Below are 15,942 nucleotides of genomic sequence, written 5' to 3'. Positions count from 1 at the left end.
TTACAGAACGGGACAACCAATTGCTGAAGCATGTAAAAATCGTATGTCCTCAATTGCAAAACTCACTACCGAGTTCCAAACTGCCTCTGGAAGCAAAGTCAGCAAAATAACTGTTCGTCGGGAGCTTCATGAAATGGGTTTCCATGGCCAAACAGCCGCACACAAGCTTAATATCAACATGTGCAATGTCAAGCGTCGGCTGGAGTGGTGTAAAGCTTGGGGCAGTGGAAACACGTTCTCTGGAGTGATGAATCACGCTTCATCATTTGGCAGTCCGACGGACAAATCTTGGTTTGTCGGATGCCAGGAGAACACTACCTGCCTCAATGAATAAAGCCAACTGTAAAGTTTGGTGGATGAGGAATAATGGTTCGGGCTAGGCCCCTTAGTTCCAGTGAAGGGAAATCTTAACACTACAGCATACAATGACATTCTAGACAATTCTGTGCTTCCAACTTTGTGGCAACAGTTTGGGGAAGGCCCTTTCCTGTTTCAGAATGACAATGTCCCCATGCACAAAGCGAGGTCCATAAAGAAATGGTTTGTTGAGATTTGTGTGGAAGAACTTGACTGGCCTGCACAGAGCCCTGACCTCAACCCCATCAAACACCTTTGAGATTAATTGGAACACCAACTGCGAGCCAGGCCTAATCGCCCAACATCAGTGCCCGACCTCACTAGACTACGCAGCAATGTTCCAACATATATTGGAAAACCTTCCCAGAAGAGCGGAGGCTATTATAGCAGCAAAGGGGGGGACCAACACCATATTAATGCCCATGATTTTGGAATGAGATGTTTGAGCAGGTGTCCACATACTTTTGGTTATGTAGTGTACATAAATGCTCATGTACACTTTGTGTTGACTGTTCTCCAACCGTGTAGTTGGTAACATATACTGAACAAAAATATAAACGCAACATGCAACATTTTCACTGAGTTACAGACAATCAGTCAATTTTAATTAATTAATTTGGGCCTAATCTATGGGTTTCACATGACTGGGCAGGGGCGCAGCCATGGGGGGGCCTGGGAAGGTATAGGCCGACCCACTGGGGAGCCAGGACCTGCCAATCAGAATTGTTTTTTTCCCCAGAAAAGGGCTTTATTACAGACAGAAATACTCCTCAGTTTCATCAGCTGTGCAGGTGGCTGGTCTCAGATGATCCTGCAGGTGAAGAAGCAGGATGTGGAGGTCCTGGAATGGTGAGGTTACACGTGGTCTGCGTTTGTGAAGCCAGTTGGACAGCGTAGCCTAGTGGTTAGAGCGTTGGACTAATAACCTAAAGGTTGCAAGATCGAATCCCCGAGCTGACAAGGTACAAATCTGTTGTTCTGCCCCTGAACAAGGCAGTCATTGAAAATTAGAATTTGTTCTTAACTGACTTGCCTAGTTAAATAAAGGTTAAAAAAAAAATACAATTTCAAATTCTCTACAATGACAGTGGTGGCATATGGTAGAGAAATTAACATTCAATTCTCTGGTGGACAAGTCCCTAAAAATACATCTGTGGCATTGTGTTAAGACACAACACTGCACATTTTAGAAAGCTATTTTATTGTCCCCAGCAGAAGGTGCAACTGTGTAATGATCATTCTGTTAAATCAACTCCTTGATATGCCACACCTGTCGGGTGGATGGATTATCTTGGCAAAGGAAAAATGCTCACTAACAGGGATGTAAACAAATTTGTGCACAAAATGTGAGCAATAAGCTTTTTGTGCATATGGAACATTTCTGCTATCTTTTATTTCAGCTCATGAAACATGGGACTAATACTTTACATGTTACGTGTATATTTCTGTTCAGTATAGACATACAAATAATTACCTCAGAGGATGGATTCCCATGTTTTTTTCAAATTGTCTTACCTCAGACAGTGTCAATCAACTCTTTTTCACTATACTCTCTCCTCCCTTCTTTGCTGCAGATGACCCAACATTCCTTGGCAGTGTATTCTTTTGATATCAGTTGATCTGGTCCTCCTTAGTCATGTAATAAAGGCAGCTGTGTGGCAGAAAGGGCAAATGTAAGAAGATGTAGTGTGCAGATCGCTGCATGTATCCAGCTAAATACAAATGAGTGAATATTTGCATGTCTGAATGTGTCGTGCCTCCAGAGATAACACAGCAGGTTCAGTAGTTTCCATGGTTCCTATGGTGTGTGTTGGTACGTGCTAATGCAGGAGATTCTCATTAGATCTGTATTCTTGAAACACAGCCCAATGTGTTGTCTTTCCCGTCCCAGCATTATTGCACTCGGAGCTGCTTGCTGTGTGGCCATATGGCACATATACAGCAGGAGCAGAAGAGAGGGATGAGAAAATGAGAAAAGGAAAACAGTGACTCTAGAGGGGAATCTCACCTGTGATCATAGCCAGTAGAGAAACTTCCCCCATGCCAGTATCACCAGAACTCATGAAGCTTCAGGTCATAGTCAAAGATAGTCATCGTGATCCCTACTGACATCTTCTACAATATCAAAAGCATAGACATGGGCCGTAACAACATTCAGTACAAGTGGCACCTTCAATTATTGTTCATAACACCATGTCCTATTTCAAGCAGAAAGGTTCCACACCTTAAAATTACAAGGATATAGGATGAGAATAGGTCTAATGAGGTGGGATCTATAAATAGGTCTAATGAGGTGGGATCTATAAATAGTCACTAGACTTAGCTGCACAGGTTCTGGCTCTGTATACAAGTGGAGGCTGGTGGGAGGAGCTATAGGACAGGCTCATTGTAATGGAATAAAAGGAACAGAGTCAAACATTTAGTTCCATTTATTCCATTCAAGTTATTACAATGAGTCTGTCCTCCTATAGCTCCTCCCACCAGCCTCCACAGATAAATACCCTCTCTCCTCCTGTAAGTGTGTGTGGATACATGGGCTAGAGCTGCTGATACCTCTACTATAGAGGGCGAGGGGGTAAGGGAGATGGTTGGATAGTGTAAAAGCCAGGACAGGAGCCAGAATGGATAATTGTTCAGCTCCTTTGATTCTTCAGTGACCAAGAGACAAACAGCTTTTCATTGAGGCAGAAGGAGTTGTTAAAGTTATACAAGGATGAGTAGCAATATCAACCTCACTTTGCTCAAAACATGTTCGAATTAAGGTTATTTGATTTCAATGAAACAGCAGGATTGACATGACCTATACAGGAAAGATTTTTTTACACCGCTTTATTTTTGCTCTCTCTTGGTTGGCTATCATAGATACTTTTGAAGTGAAAGAACATTGAAAGAGACACTTTACATATCAGCTGGATTCACTTTAGACAAGTGATGTCATCTCTTGCAGAGTTGGACAGTGCTGTGGTTAACTTTGTCATTTGTTGTAAAGCACTTGAACAAAACCACAGGCCAAAGGCATAATAAAAATGTGTGTCCTGACACCATTCCCACCTTCCTAAATTAATTCTGACAACTGCAACACTTGGCTAAATTACATCCACTGTGCTCAATAGCTAGTGTGAGCTTAGTGTTTTGTGCATGGAACTATAATCTTTTAAACAGGTGCAGTAGTACAATATGATGTTTGTCTCAACTCTGCAAGCACTCAGTCAGCAATGTCATATCATTATCAAGTTCATTATCACAGCTGTTAACAAAATACAGCACAAATAAATAACGAGTAACATTGGATACATGTTCAGGTGAATATAAAAATAAATTCTACAAAACTTGAAAATATAAATGTGCAATGTTCAGTTGTGTAAAGATATTTGATAAAGCTCTGGAGCTCGAAATGTAATAAGAGGCACGAGGAAACAGTCATACATTAATTGATAGAACACATCTTCAAGTAGGGAGTACATCCAACCAATTCAGGAGAGGGAATACAAACATGTAACTGGGATTTACTGATGCCATTTCAAAGAATACCAGAGGTTATAAGTAAACTGAGTGTAGGCTCTGTGTATATATTCTCATGGATACCGGAAATCCCCAAAAGGATAGTCAAACAAGGACAATTCTCCCTTGCGGGGACATTTCCCAGGTCCCCACAAGGACAAAGGCTATTTTAGGCTTAAGTTTAGGGTTAGAATTAAGGATAGGAGTTAGGGGAAATAGAATGGAAATCAATTTTAGTTCTCCACAAGGATAGAAAAACATATGCTGTGTGTATGTGTGTTTCTGTCAAAAGTGCATAGTGCATGTCTGGTTGAAAAGGTTTAGGAGTGAATCAGGAGATTCAGCACCACCCTCTGGTTGATACTGCAGGTGCAGAGTTGTCTTCTTCCTCTGAAATGCGCAGCAGAAACTCCTCATTGGAGCCTTTACTCACTCCATGAGAGAGGAGTCACTTCACCCAGCAAGGCATTAGTCGTCATGGTAGATATTTCAGATGGAAGAATGAGGTTGAGACTGATCATACACTGATCATTTTTGTTTTAGGTTGTTTTTGAGGGGGGGGGGGCTTAGACAAATCACTACGAGACACTCAACCCCATAATTATGGCTAAAACGATGACACCAACAACCCCACCGATAGCAAGATAAAGCATTTTCTGTGAAAAAGAAGAGCTGTCCAGGAAAAGGAGTGGGGAACAAAAGGAAAATTGAATCAGCCGCATTGTCCAAATACATAGTGTACAGTCTTTCATTTAAAAAAAGCAATGAATTAAGAACTAAAAGATAAATGTAAAAAAAGGAAATATTCAGGGCCCTTACATCCTATAGCCCACAGGCCAGGGGTGGACAGTCTTACGTATAGGTTGCCATAGTAATAAACCGGTCAGTATTTGACTAACGGGACTGCATTTAGAGAGTTAAATGCAAACTGCTATAGGACATGACAGTATTTGTCTACATGCGTGTTAAATCATGACACACAGTGTTTGTCTGTGTAGATCAGTAGTAATTACCTAAGGCTGTGCGGTTGAGGGCAGTTTTAGACCCAGAGACAAACCAACGATAAGTGCGATTACAGCAAGCAGGATCACCACGACTATGGCAATTATGACATACTTCTGCCAAAACAAACAAGAAGCACAATGTTAGGCTTTATGTCAAAATAGTGTGTACTAGGCCAAACATGCATTAATAAAAAATATTCAAATTATTGTCTGTTTTAATTGCAAGTCACATTTATTTCCAACGGTCATTACATGTTAACAGCACAAACATCACACAGAAACAGAGGCAAGGGCCATGGCTAACATTTCACAGTTTGTACACTTCTACAGGCAGTTTTGCGTAGCAGTTCAGTGCTTAACCTATAGGGAAGCTCTATGGTGTGATACCATCTTCCCTTCATCAAATGTGACGTTAGGCTCCTGAGAGATTAGGTGCTCGGTGATAAATCGAAAAAATTTCAGGCGTGCGACATTAGCTTCACAGCGTTACAAATGATTGGCTGACCTTGAACGGGACGTTAGCTTCATTCACAGTGCTACCTTGAATGGCATGTTCAGTGGCAGCAGGACAAGCTATGGTTATAGTGGCTCATTTGACAGCGGTGGGTTTTGGTTCACTGGGGACGGTGGTGGTGTTGCTCTTGAAAAGGCTGGGGAAACGGGGGAAAAGTCTTACCCTGCGCGCCGCTTTCTGGTACCGCACTGCCTTCTTGGTTTCCACTTTGGCCACGCCGATGTACTCGGCTGCAGTGCTCACGTTCTTCTCTATGTTGTTGATCATCTCCCCCTATTGGACACACAGGACAACACACAGATCACAATACAGAGGTTATACAGGGGATTTTTGAAACCATATTTCAATTTGTATATGCTTATTACATTGACAAATGTGATTATATCAGATAGAGGATTTATACACAAGGCAGTTTTGTTCCAAGTCATTTTTCCCTTTGTGACATCCATCTCACCTGAGTCTCCACCAGCATGGCCATGTCAACAAACATCTCGTGGAGCTCCCTGATGCTGGACTCCAGGCGGATGATGTCCTTATGGCGAGACTCGATCTCATTCAGAGCCTGGCGCGTGATCTGGGAGTCGGAGATTATCTGTACAGGGAGGAAGAAGTACAGGAGGAGACATTTATGATGTGGCAAAATAATCCACAAAGCTGTAACCGTGTAGAAGGAAATGAGTGCAAGAACTCAATTCACTTTTATCTCTTGATTTATTAGTGTAAAGTGATACATGAGTGTTCTAAGAATATGCCACTCACATCAGAAGTGAAGATGGCAGGATTTTCACTGTGCAGAATCTCCTCCAGCTCCTCATCAGTGGTCACTTTCCCAGCTTCAAGAAAGAACATTTGTGAAATCAGTTTTCCAATTTAACTACAAGGGCTCACTAACAGCAGACCAGTTACTAAAGAGCACACCTCCTGTTCCTCTGGTCACCTGACTACATATATTGCAACCCCTCCCCCAGACAACCATTGCTAAGGCAACACTAACACAGGTGTCTCCTGTTGCAAGCTCCTCTTTCTGTAATCCTGGGGCGTGGCCAGGGTATTCCTCCCCCTCTCAGAACACTCCTGTTTGCTGATAAAGATGTACAGCACACAGAAAACAGGTGGCTGTCTAGGCTAAGAAGGTAATAATGTTTCTCTCTCTGGGCGCGCAACCCCAGCACTCACTGATCTCCAGCTGTCTCTGAATCCGTCCTTTGCACCTCTCCCTGAAGGACATCTGGGTCTCGTTGTACACTGTCATGACATCCACAAACCAGCACATCAGATGTGTGTACTGAAGGTGGGGAGACAAACGGCACACACAGAGTACTCCATTAGGGTCTATGTCTGACAAACAAATGTATTGTAGTTAACATGTGGTCCAGTTCTCACCTGGTTTGTCTGGATGCGCTGGTCCACAGAGGCTGCGTTTGCATTCTCATCCTCAGGCAGGCTGTTCTGCATGGCTGCCAACACACAGCAAGGCCCGGTCAGCATGACGCAATATACACAGAGTGTACAAAACATTAGGACCACCTTCCTAATATTGAGTTGCACCCCCTTTTGCCCTCAGAACAGCCGTTAGGGCATGGAATCTACAAGGTCTCAAAAGCATTCCATAGGGATGCTGGCCCATGTTGACTCCAATGCTTCCCACAGTTGTGTCAAATTTGCTGGATGTCCTTTGGGTGGTGGACCATTCTTGATACACACGGGAAATTGTTGAGTGCGAAAAACCCAGCTGTGTTGCAGTTCTTGACATACTCAAACTGGCGTGCCTGGCACCTACTAACATCCCCCATTCAAATATTTTGTCTTGCACATTCACCCTCAATGACACATACAGAATGTCTCAATTTTATCAAGGCTTCTTTAACCTGTCTCCTCCCCTTCATCTACAATGATTGAAGTGGATTTAACAGGTGACATCAATAAGAGATCATAGCTTTCACCTGGTCAGTCTTTTCTTGGAAAGAGCAGGTGTTCCTAAAGTTTTGAACACTCAGTGTATTACCTAATGCACACACACATGCTGTATGCATAAATACATTACTTAAACTCACCCCAAACATACACTTGCAGATGAATGCAAACAATTAGTCCAACTTACAAACATATGCATCATCCTCACATATTCCCATACACGCAGAGGCAGCTAGACACACACCTCTACATACAGATATCTTATCTATATTGTTAGCAGTGGGGGTCAAACTATTCCAGCCATGTGTTTACCTATGACCAGGTGTGCAGTAGTAGCTTTCCCGTACATACAGCTAATTTGCAAGTCAAATCTCCCTTATAAACTAAACTCCCTCTGAATTGAGGGAAGTGTTCCCAAGCTCATTATATAGTTCTCTCTAGTTCTCCCGCTTACAATTTATTTCATTCATACCCTACCTTAACAGTCTAACTGATTTATTATGAACTCACTTTTTAACTTGGCCCGCACTGTGTTGGCATTCCTCTTGATTTCATTGGTGAGCTGCTCCAGTTCATCTTTGGTGCCTGAAGGGAGAAACGTGGAGACAGAACATCAAAGGCAGCGAGTGACTGGTCAGAGTTGCCAATTGAAGTCACTACATGCTGCCTTTTACAACTGTTCTGGGAACATCTATAATCTGTTGGTGGCATATTGACCTGGCCTTCCACCACAGTGCTGTATAATATTAATATTCATATCATTCAGTCCAATGCAAGCTATTCTGTTGGAGCCATCGTAGAATAGAATGTTCATGCCTAGATATGACTGCAGATTTCTCAATGTGAAATCGACGTCCATTTCCATCAGAAAACATATGAAGCATTTAAGCAATAAAAAAAGATTATGTCATCGGCAGCCAAAGGTTGTCTGGCACTTCCTTAATCCAGTAATAACAGATGACTATTAGAGGAAACGGGCAGGCTGGTGGGCTGGAGTTATAGGCAGTGTTTCCTGCCTGGCTCATTTGTATTTAATATGTGACTTTTCCCAGACTGGACAACGTCCTGGAGAGGAACCATTTTCATTAAAATGTGGTTTTCCTGTACTTTTCACATTTTAAGACAATTTGGGTGAATGTGTGCAGCTGTGAGGAGGCCATACTCACTCTCCTCAGGGTTGGGGGCAGAGAGGATAGCGCTGTGTTTCTTCACCACTTCATCTACCTGGGAAGAGATCTTATCAATGAGGCGTCGCACCTCCCCCACCTTCAAACACAACATGTCACATTAGTTTACACACAACAAAGAGGCTTTTATAATCAAAACATTGTATTACCCTCACTGAGGGTTACAGTGACATTTGAAAGGAATCAACAGTCAGCAAGAAACAGAATACATTTTTTTAACACACATTGGCTATAGTCTTTGGCAAACAGAGCTAGAGAAGACGCATGACTATGCAAACTTAAAGCTCCAAGTAGACTACCTGTTTCAAGAAGTCGTCCCTGTGGGAATTGTTATCCACTGTGATGGTGCCATCATCATCCACATTAAAGGGGTTATTGTTGCTGTTCTGTGAAAATAATTGTCTGATCAGTGGAAGGCCTCTAACCAAAGAAAATACTAGGCCTGCCATGCCAATTACATGTTATTTCAACACCCCATTGTGAAAGATGAACTGCACAGTCCTACCATTGTGAAGTGTAATGCCAGAGGGAGAATTCAATCATTCCTAAAATATAACGTTACTCACAATAGAATAGCCTTGGGTAACAAAGTTAATTTAAAAATATATATCTCTTTTTTTTTAAAGGAGACAACCTTTGGAGTCATAGGCATCAATAACCTTGACCAACCCATTTATAGGGACAAGAAACACAATAGAACATTTCATAATAAATGAAATGTAACATTGACAATAGTAGCTAGGTGTAGGCCAACATTACACTAACCTACCCGGCTGGCACACGGATTAAAAGGCTAACATATATACCGTAACGTTAGATAGTTATCGTACCTGTTGACATCGAAGAAACCGACAATAACAATAGTTCCCTAATTTTATGCTAAAGTTCAATAAAGCCTACAGCTACTGTACTGTAACAGACAAGAGTCGTAGTTGACTCGAAATGACTCGCCAGAAACAACATTTTCATGAACAATTTAACTGAAACTTAACGTGAGAAGGAAAAAGAAAGGCAAAGCAGACGTCTTAGTTTCTAGATAGAAATGTTAACTAACGTTAGCTATTTCCCTTCTCTCTGATAGTGATACTCACCGCTGTCAAATCGCCCAGGCGGTCCCTCATCACGCCCTTTCAAAAATTAATTTGTTCAGAGCATGTGAAAACGACTTTGCTAAAGCTCCGTAAGTAGACTTAAATACCATATAAATTCCCCTCCCGTTTAAATGTTCACGATAATAGTAAAACGTTATTCATTTGACCAGTTTGTCGATTTAAAAAATAGTTAGCGTTCAACAAAAAGGCGAATTTCAGAGACCCGCGAGACGTTTGGCCACGCCTGCTTGAGTGGAGTTCTATTACCTTGCTGACATCAACAGCAGTGTGCTCTACAGGTTACTATAGGGGGTGATAAGTGCCAGAATTAAGCCTCGTGACGCTACTAATACCTCTCACCAAGTCACCTAATGTCTTTTTTCTAAGGCATTAAAGTGACAACACGCGTTCACGTCACGTGACACGTACACGCCATGTAGAAGTAGTGTTTAGTAGTGTTCATGTGGTGTAATGTGGCACTGACACGTAACGTGTCAGTTTGCTTGTAAGTTTATTATGAAAGATCTTACCATATGTCACGTGTTAGTTGAAGTGTCTGTTTAGTTCATTATTAAAGATCTCACCATGAACGCCTTACAAACGTCTAAATGTACATGATTTTGTAAAAAATATTTTTAATAGCCAGAGAAACCTAATCAATTTCATTTGTCGATTTAGCTAAAATAGGCATATCACCTCAACACACCCAAAAAATTTGGCTAGTTGATATCGCAGCAAGTCACCATTACTGTGTAGATATGCCTATTTCTCACATCAATACAGACACAAGAGCCTTTTTGTTAGAGGTAGCCTTATTCAGGAATAAGAGGTAGCGTAGGTCTCCAGTGGCACATTAAAAAATGTGCCACTGGAGCTCGGAACTCGGCAATCTTTGACTTCTGACTTCAGTGCATTCAAGACAACTGGGAACTCTGAGAAAAACAAGCTCAGACTGGGAATTTTTTTTGTTTTGAAGGGTCATCCAATTCGAAATTCCAATTCATAAACTCTGACTTCTTTCTCTGACCTGAAAATCACTGATGTCATGATTTGACCTCATTCCCCCCCCCCCGAGTTCCCAGTTTACCGGTTTAACAGACACAATCACTGTCACCATGCAATCCTTAGGCTATTACATTTCTGTGGAGATGTCTTATGGTTAAAACCAAGGCTCAAATTGAGGGGGTATGTGAGGATATAGGCCTAACCCTTGTTATAGAGACTGGCATAAAGCATATGCTACCCCTTGTTTGCTCATCCTTAGAAATAACAACGGTCCAGATTATATAAAGTGATCTAGGCTATAACAATGATTAATTCCACGATTATTTCCGCATAGTCTACAAGCCTATCGAATGTCTTGCTCAGCCTCAACATCACAGGAACATTTGGTTGGTTTATTATCTATAATGCTCTGCAATATAGAATATTAGTGGCAGGCTATGCCTACGGCAAAAGACCAAAAATATAGAATCGGTATGGGTATATGCATAGACCAAACAGCTTAAAAGATAAAACTTTTTTATTCCCTAGAACCCCCTTGAATCAGGCTATTCATTTCAGTGCAGTTGCTTTCTTAAGAATAACCTTAGCCTAAATAGAACCAAAAACACCCCAGCCCGTTATGATCACAGATCATGATGAAGCCTGAACATTGCAGCTGTTTGTCATTGATTTAGCCCACAATTACCTACAGATTTGATACACATGAAGACCTATATTTTATCTGGATTTGACAATTAATAGCCTGACTAGGATCCTGACTTTTCCCCATGTCATATTTGTTACCAATTAGGCTAAATGTATTCCTATTAATAAGCATTTGTTTTCCTATTAATTTGTATAGGCTAACCATAGCGATGAATGTTATTTATCATTTTCTGCTTTTTATGAATAAACAGGCATCGGGGTAAAAAAATATATAATTTCAATGCCCCCCCCCACATTAATGTTACTTACCTTATAGATCACAAAGTCAGCTAATTTCCTGGCTGGCATGTTTTAATTTTAAACAGGCCTTCCCTTATCTTCTGAAATAATATTATTTAAATAGTCCTCTATTATGATTTAAAAAAAATCATAGCTCATTAGTACACCCTTGTTGTTGAATATATATATATGGTATGTCCTATGATACAACAATGAATAATGTTGAACTAACAAATACCATCAAGGGATACGTTACAATTTACAATAATGAACATCTTATGAAACAGCTGTGAAAACCAATCTGGCAATATTTTAGATTTAAATATATAAACATTGAAATGTTTTTGGTACATGTGTGTCAATCTACTTTCACATATTGTTTGTACACTCTGATGGCAATCATAGACTGAAAAACTAAATTCTGGTGTGTGGAATAGAGAGGAGGTGGGTGCTGTGTGAATGGGAGGTTCTACATGTCACTTGTTTTCAACAGGCAGTCAGTCTCAGAAGGGGGACTCGAAGAAGGAGACTGCAAAGTCCAGGCGCTGCTGCTCTCTTTGTTTTGAGTGTTTGCAGTGCTAGTGTTTTTAGCTAATCTGTGCAGCTCACATTACATGCTCATTATGATAGTTTTCTTGCTCTTTCTTAGCCGATAATGACAACATGACAATAACAGTAGCTGATGTAATGAAAAGTTGGAGGGTAGTTGGTAATGGAGGACATCAGGTGGATCCATGTCTGGGTGTTAGGCAGAACCCCTAGGTCCTGGAGAACAGGAGCACAGTAAAGGGAACAGGGTAGGAGACAGACGTAAACAAGCAAACACACATGTTAAATGATTATCAGGTATGTAAAAATACAATTATTGAATGATTTCATTTAAATGTTTGATTAGAAATGCAATAATGTTAATGGCAGACAGAAAAGAAAGGATACCTGTCTGTAATGTTTTATGTCAGTGAGGTTGATGAGGGAGGTAAGGGATGGTCCTTGGAAAAGATAGAGAGATGAGATGAGAGAAACTCCAGGGTGATGTCATAACCACTGGAGTAATACACCTTAACAGTACCTACATGGAAGCAGCGGTTATGTGACCCAATGGTTAGCCTTGAGATTGGCTATTTGGAGAAACCCCTGGGCCGGTGTTGGTACTGCTGATAGCACCACCACGAGGAGGCAAATGCAAACAGTTATCATCTAAGATTTTTATATTCACCTTAACGGATGGTGACCCCAGCTAGGAGCGAAAGAGCAGCAAGGTTTCCCAGGTCTCGCTTTCCTTTTGTCCTTCTTCCAAGCCAAATAATTAACCCAGATGTCGAAGCACTTGGTCCCCTTGATTCTCCTCCGGTAGCTCTCCTTCTGTTTCTTCTGCGCCTTGTCCATGTTCAGTCTCACCTTGATTGATAACAGAAATTAATGCAATTATATTTCATATTATTACAAATACATCTCTTATATATCTCTTGGAAGGCCAGAAAATAAATTTACAGTACATTTTACCTGGTCAAAAACCTCCAGCCCATGCCTGAAGGTGGTCCTCGAAGGCGTTCTGATCTGGTTCGACAACTTCCACCACATCAGGTGGAGTTTCAGTGATCTCAAAGTACGTCATACAAAAATAGCAATAGACAAACACTAAGTCAATCACATGTTTTTTATACCACGGTATACACAATAATTGTATATACAATTGTATTGTTTATCTCAGTTAATAACCTCTCTGGGATAGGGGGCAGTATTTTCACGTCCGGATGAAAWGCGTGCCCAAAGTAAACTGCCTGCTACTCAGGCCCAGAGGCTAGGATATGCATACAATTAGTGGATTTGGATGGAAAACACTCTGAAGTTTCTAAAACTGTTAGAATAATGTCTGTGCGTATAACAGAACTGATTTGGCAGGTCGAAACCCCGAGCACAATCCATCCAGGGAATTTGTTTTTTGAGGTCACTGTGTTTTCCAATGGCTTTCTATGAGATGCCCTTATTATTAGAAAACTGGTTGCAGTTCCTATGGCTTCCACTAGATATCAACAGTCTTTAGAAATTGTTCGATGTTTATCTTTTGAGAAATGAAGAAGTAGGGCTGTTCTTTGTAGGTGTCACTCTGAAGGGCTTTAGTCTTTTGCTGCTCGTGAACTGGAGCGCGCTTCACGTTGTTTTTATCCGTTATTAGAAACAGTTTATTCCGTATTAAATTTTATCGTTTATTTACATTTTAGGATACCTGAGGTTGGATTAGGAACGTTGTTTGAAATGTTTGGACCAAGTTTACAGGTAACTTATTAGATACTTTGTAGTATTGTTGGGCGAGTTGGAACCGGTGTATTTCTGAATCAAACGCGCCAAATAAATTGACATTTTGGGGATATAAAGAAGGAATTTATTTAACAAAAGGACCATTCATTGTGTCAATGAGACATTGGGATTGCAAAAAGAAGAAGATCTTCAAAGATAAGGCATTTATTATATGGCTATTTCTGACTTCTGTGTCGCACCTGCCTGGTAGAATTTTTTTTTCATGTGTTTTGTATGCGGGGCGCTGTTCTCAGATAATCGCATGGTCTGCTTTCGCCGTAAAGCCTTTTTGAAATCTGACACAGCGGCTGGATTAACAAGAAGTTAAGCTTTATTTTGATGTATTACACATATATTTTCGTGAATGTTGAATATTGATATTCCTGTAGTTTGAATTTGGCGCGCTGCCATTTCACTGGATGTTGTCATATCGATCCCACTAAAGGGATTGGTGCGTGAAGGGATCCACACAAGGTTTTAACAGCTGTGGTTCCTGTCCATAGAGCAGGCGATAGGGTGAGTACTCTGGAGGCCTGGATGCTGCTGTTGTATGCAAAGATAATTACCTTTAGATTGTCCTCCCACCATTCCTGGTACCCGTCAAGAGACTTGCCCATCCAAACCTGGAGTTATTAAAATTATACAAGGGATGGCTCAATAAGATAAATAAAACATAAAAAATATGACCTTACATATGTGTGTGTCATATATACACATGGCATATACTTGGGTACCACCTTGACATCTCTGATCTGCTTGCCTCAATAAATTAATGCCAGAACATTGGTAGCCAGGATTAGCTAATTGTATCTCGTCTCCTAATAATTGCATAACGGTGCAAGTTAGACACGCTATCTTTTGTTTGCATGTGAGCATGTCTTTTTTTTGTCGGTCCTATCAATGTTGAGTGGTCACATGCCTCAGCACACATAGAATGTTACTTTGCCTGCTTGCAAATATGTGCTAAAAGTGGGGAAATTCCTTAGTATTTCTGATTATCTTAACTCCCCACTACCAATGATGTTTAAAAAAAAAAAGGAAACCACAGAACCACCACTGCAATATAGGCCTACACTCAGATAAAAAGGTGTTATCTATAAACTAAAAGGATTATTCCGCTGTCCCCATGGGATAACATATTTTAGTTCCAGGGAAGAACCCCTTCTGTGTCTAGATAGAACCCTTTTGGGCTCCATTCCACAGAGGGTTCTACCTGGAACCAAAAAAAGTGTTCTCCTTTGGGGACAGCCAAAGGACCCTGTTAGAACCCCCTTCTCAAAGAATGTACTTAACAAGTTTAGCCTGTTAAGTTTACACCATTTCATTCTGTACTCAAACATCTGCCTGGTATTCAGGATAACACACAAAATAGCACCACCACCTTTGAAGTTTTTCATCAAACTCTGCTCAGACTTAAATAGCAGTGTTCCAAGAACCTCTACCAGGGGTGACTGTAGGATCCTCAAACGGACAAAAAGGAGACACAAGTGGGCACCCCACACTCATTTTAGATCGCAAGGGGTCTTTATTTGTATACTGTATGCTCTCACTTTCATCACTATCTCCATTGCCATCTTCTCATGTCTTTCTCTCGAACTACATCTATACACACACACACACACACACACACACACACCACACACACAACACACACACACACAACACACACACACACACACACACACACACACACACACACACACACGCACACATACACACACACACACACACACACACAACCACACACACACACACACACACACACACACACACCACACACACACACACACACACACACACACACACACACACACACTACTGTAGCATCTTGTTTAAATTTTTCACATTTTAAGGATGGATTGAATCATATTGCAATGAGATGGGCACAGAGGTGTTTATGTACAGTCCTTTCAGTGTGGCGGCAATTTAATTGAACAGGAGAAAAGGATGTGGTTGCTTGTGGAGGGAGAGCAGTGTCGTGGTGAGTAGAAACAGCTACAATGACGCTGATTGTGCCACGCCCTGACCATAGAGAGCTCTCGCGGTTCTCTATGGTGTTTTAGGTCAGGGCGTGACTAAGGGGGGTTTCTAGGTATTATATTTCTATGTTGGTGTGTGTGTATGGTTCTCAATTAGAGGCAGCTGAT

The 15,942-nt window shown here is 41.2% G+C and overlaps 1 protein-coding gene across 1 annotated transcript; it reads right to left on the bottom strand.

Annotated features, from left to right (window-relative positions):
• Positions 1-3,169: 3,169 nt before the first annotated feature.
• Positions 3,170-9,884, bottom strand: LOC111963975 (syntaxin-2). The gene is made up of 11 exons (XM_023987589.2): positions 9,569-9,884; positions 8,777-8,863; positions 8,457-8,556; positions 7,801-7,875; positions 6,760-6,833; positions 6,553-6,661; positions 6,136-6,209; positions 5,831-5,968; positions 5,539-5,649; positions 4,872-4,976; positions 3,170-4,530 (listed from the first exon to the last, which is right to left on the bottom strand). The coding sequence occupies exons 1-10, from the start codon at positions 9,596-9,598 to the stop codon at positions 4,872-4,874; spliced, it is 903 nt and encodes a 300-aa protein (XP_023843357.1). The 5' UTR covers positions 9,599-9,884; the 3' UTR covers positions 3,170-4,530.
• Positions 9,885-15,942: the final 6,058 nt, after the last annotated feature.

The sequence above is a fragment of the Salvelinus sp. IW2-2015 genome, linkage group LG5 (assembly GCF_002910315.2).
Source record: "Salvelinus sp. IW2-2015 linkage group LG5, ASM291031v2, whole genome shotgun sequence".
Classification (NCBI taxonomy): Eukaryota; Metazoa; Chordata; class Actinopteri; order Salmoniformes; family Salmonidae; genus Salvelinus; species Salvelinus sp. IW2-2015.
Note: the sequence above shows the minus strand (reverse complement) of the source record. Positions and strands in the feature narration are given on the sequence as shown.

Bases quoted from the DNA above. Each gene is read 5' to 3' on its own strand.
- LOC111963975 (XM_023987589.2), bottom strand. From the start codon at position 9,598: ATGAGGGACCGCCTGGGCGATTTGACAGCG. The intron at 5,969-6,135 runs GTGAGTGGCATA...CTCCCTGTACAG, and splicing joins CTGCCATCTTCACTTCTGAT to ATAATCTCCGACTCCCAGAT. The intron at 5,650-5,830 runs GTGAGATGGATG...TGTGTCCAATAG, and splicing joins CCATGCTGGTGGAGACTCAG to GGGGAGATGATCAACAACAT.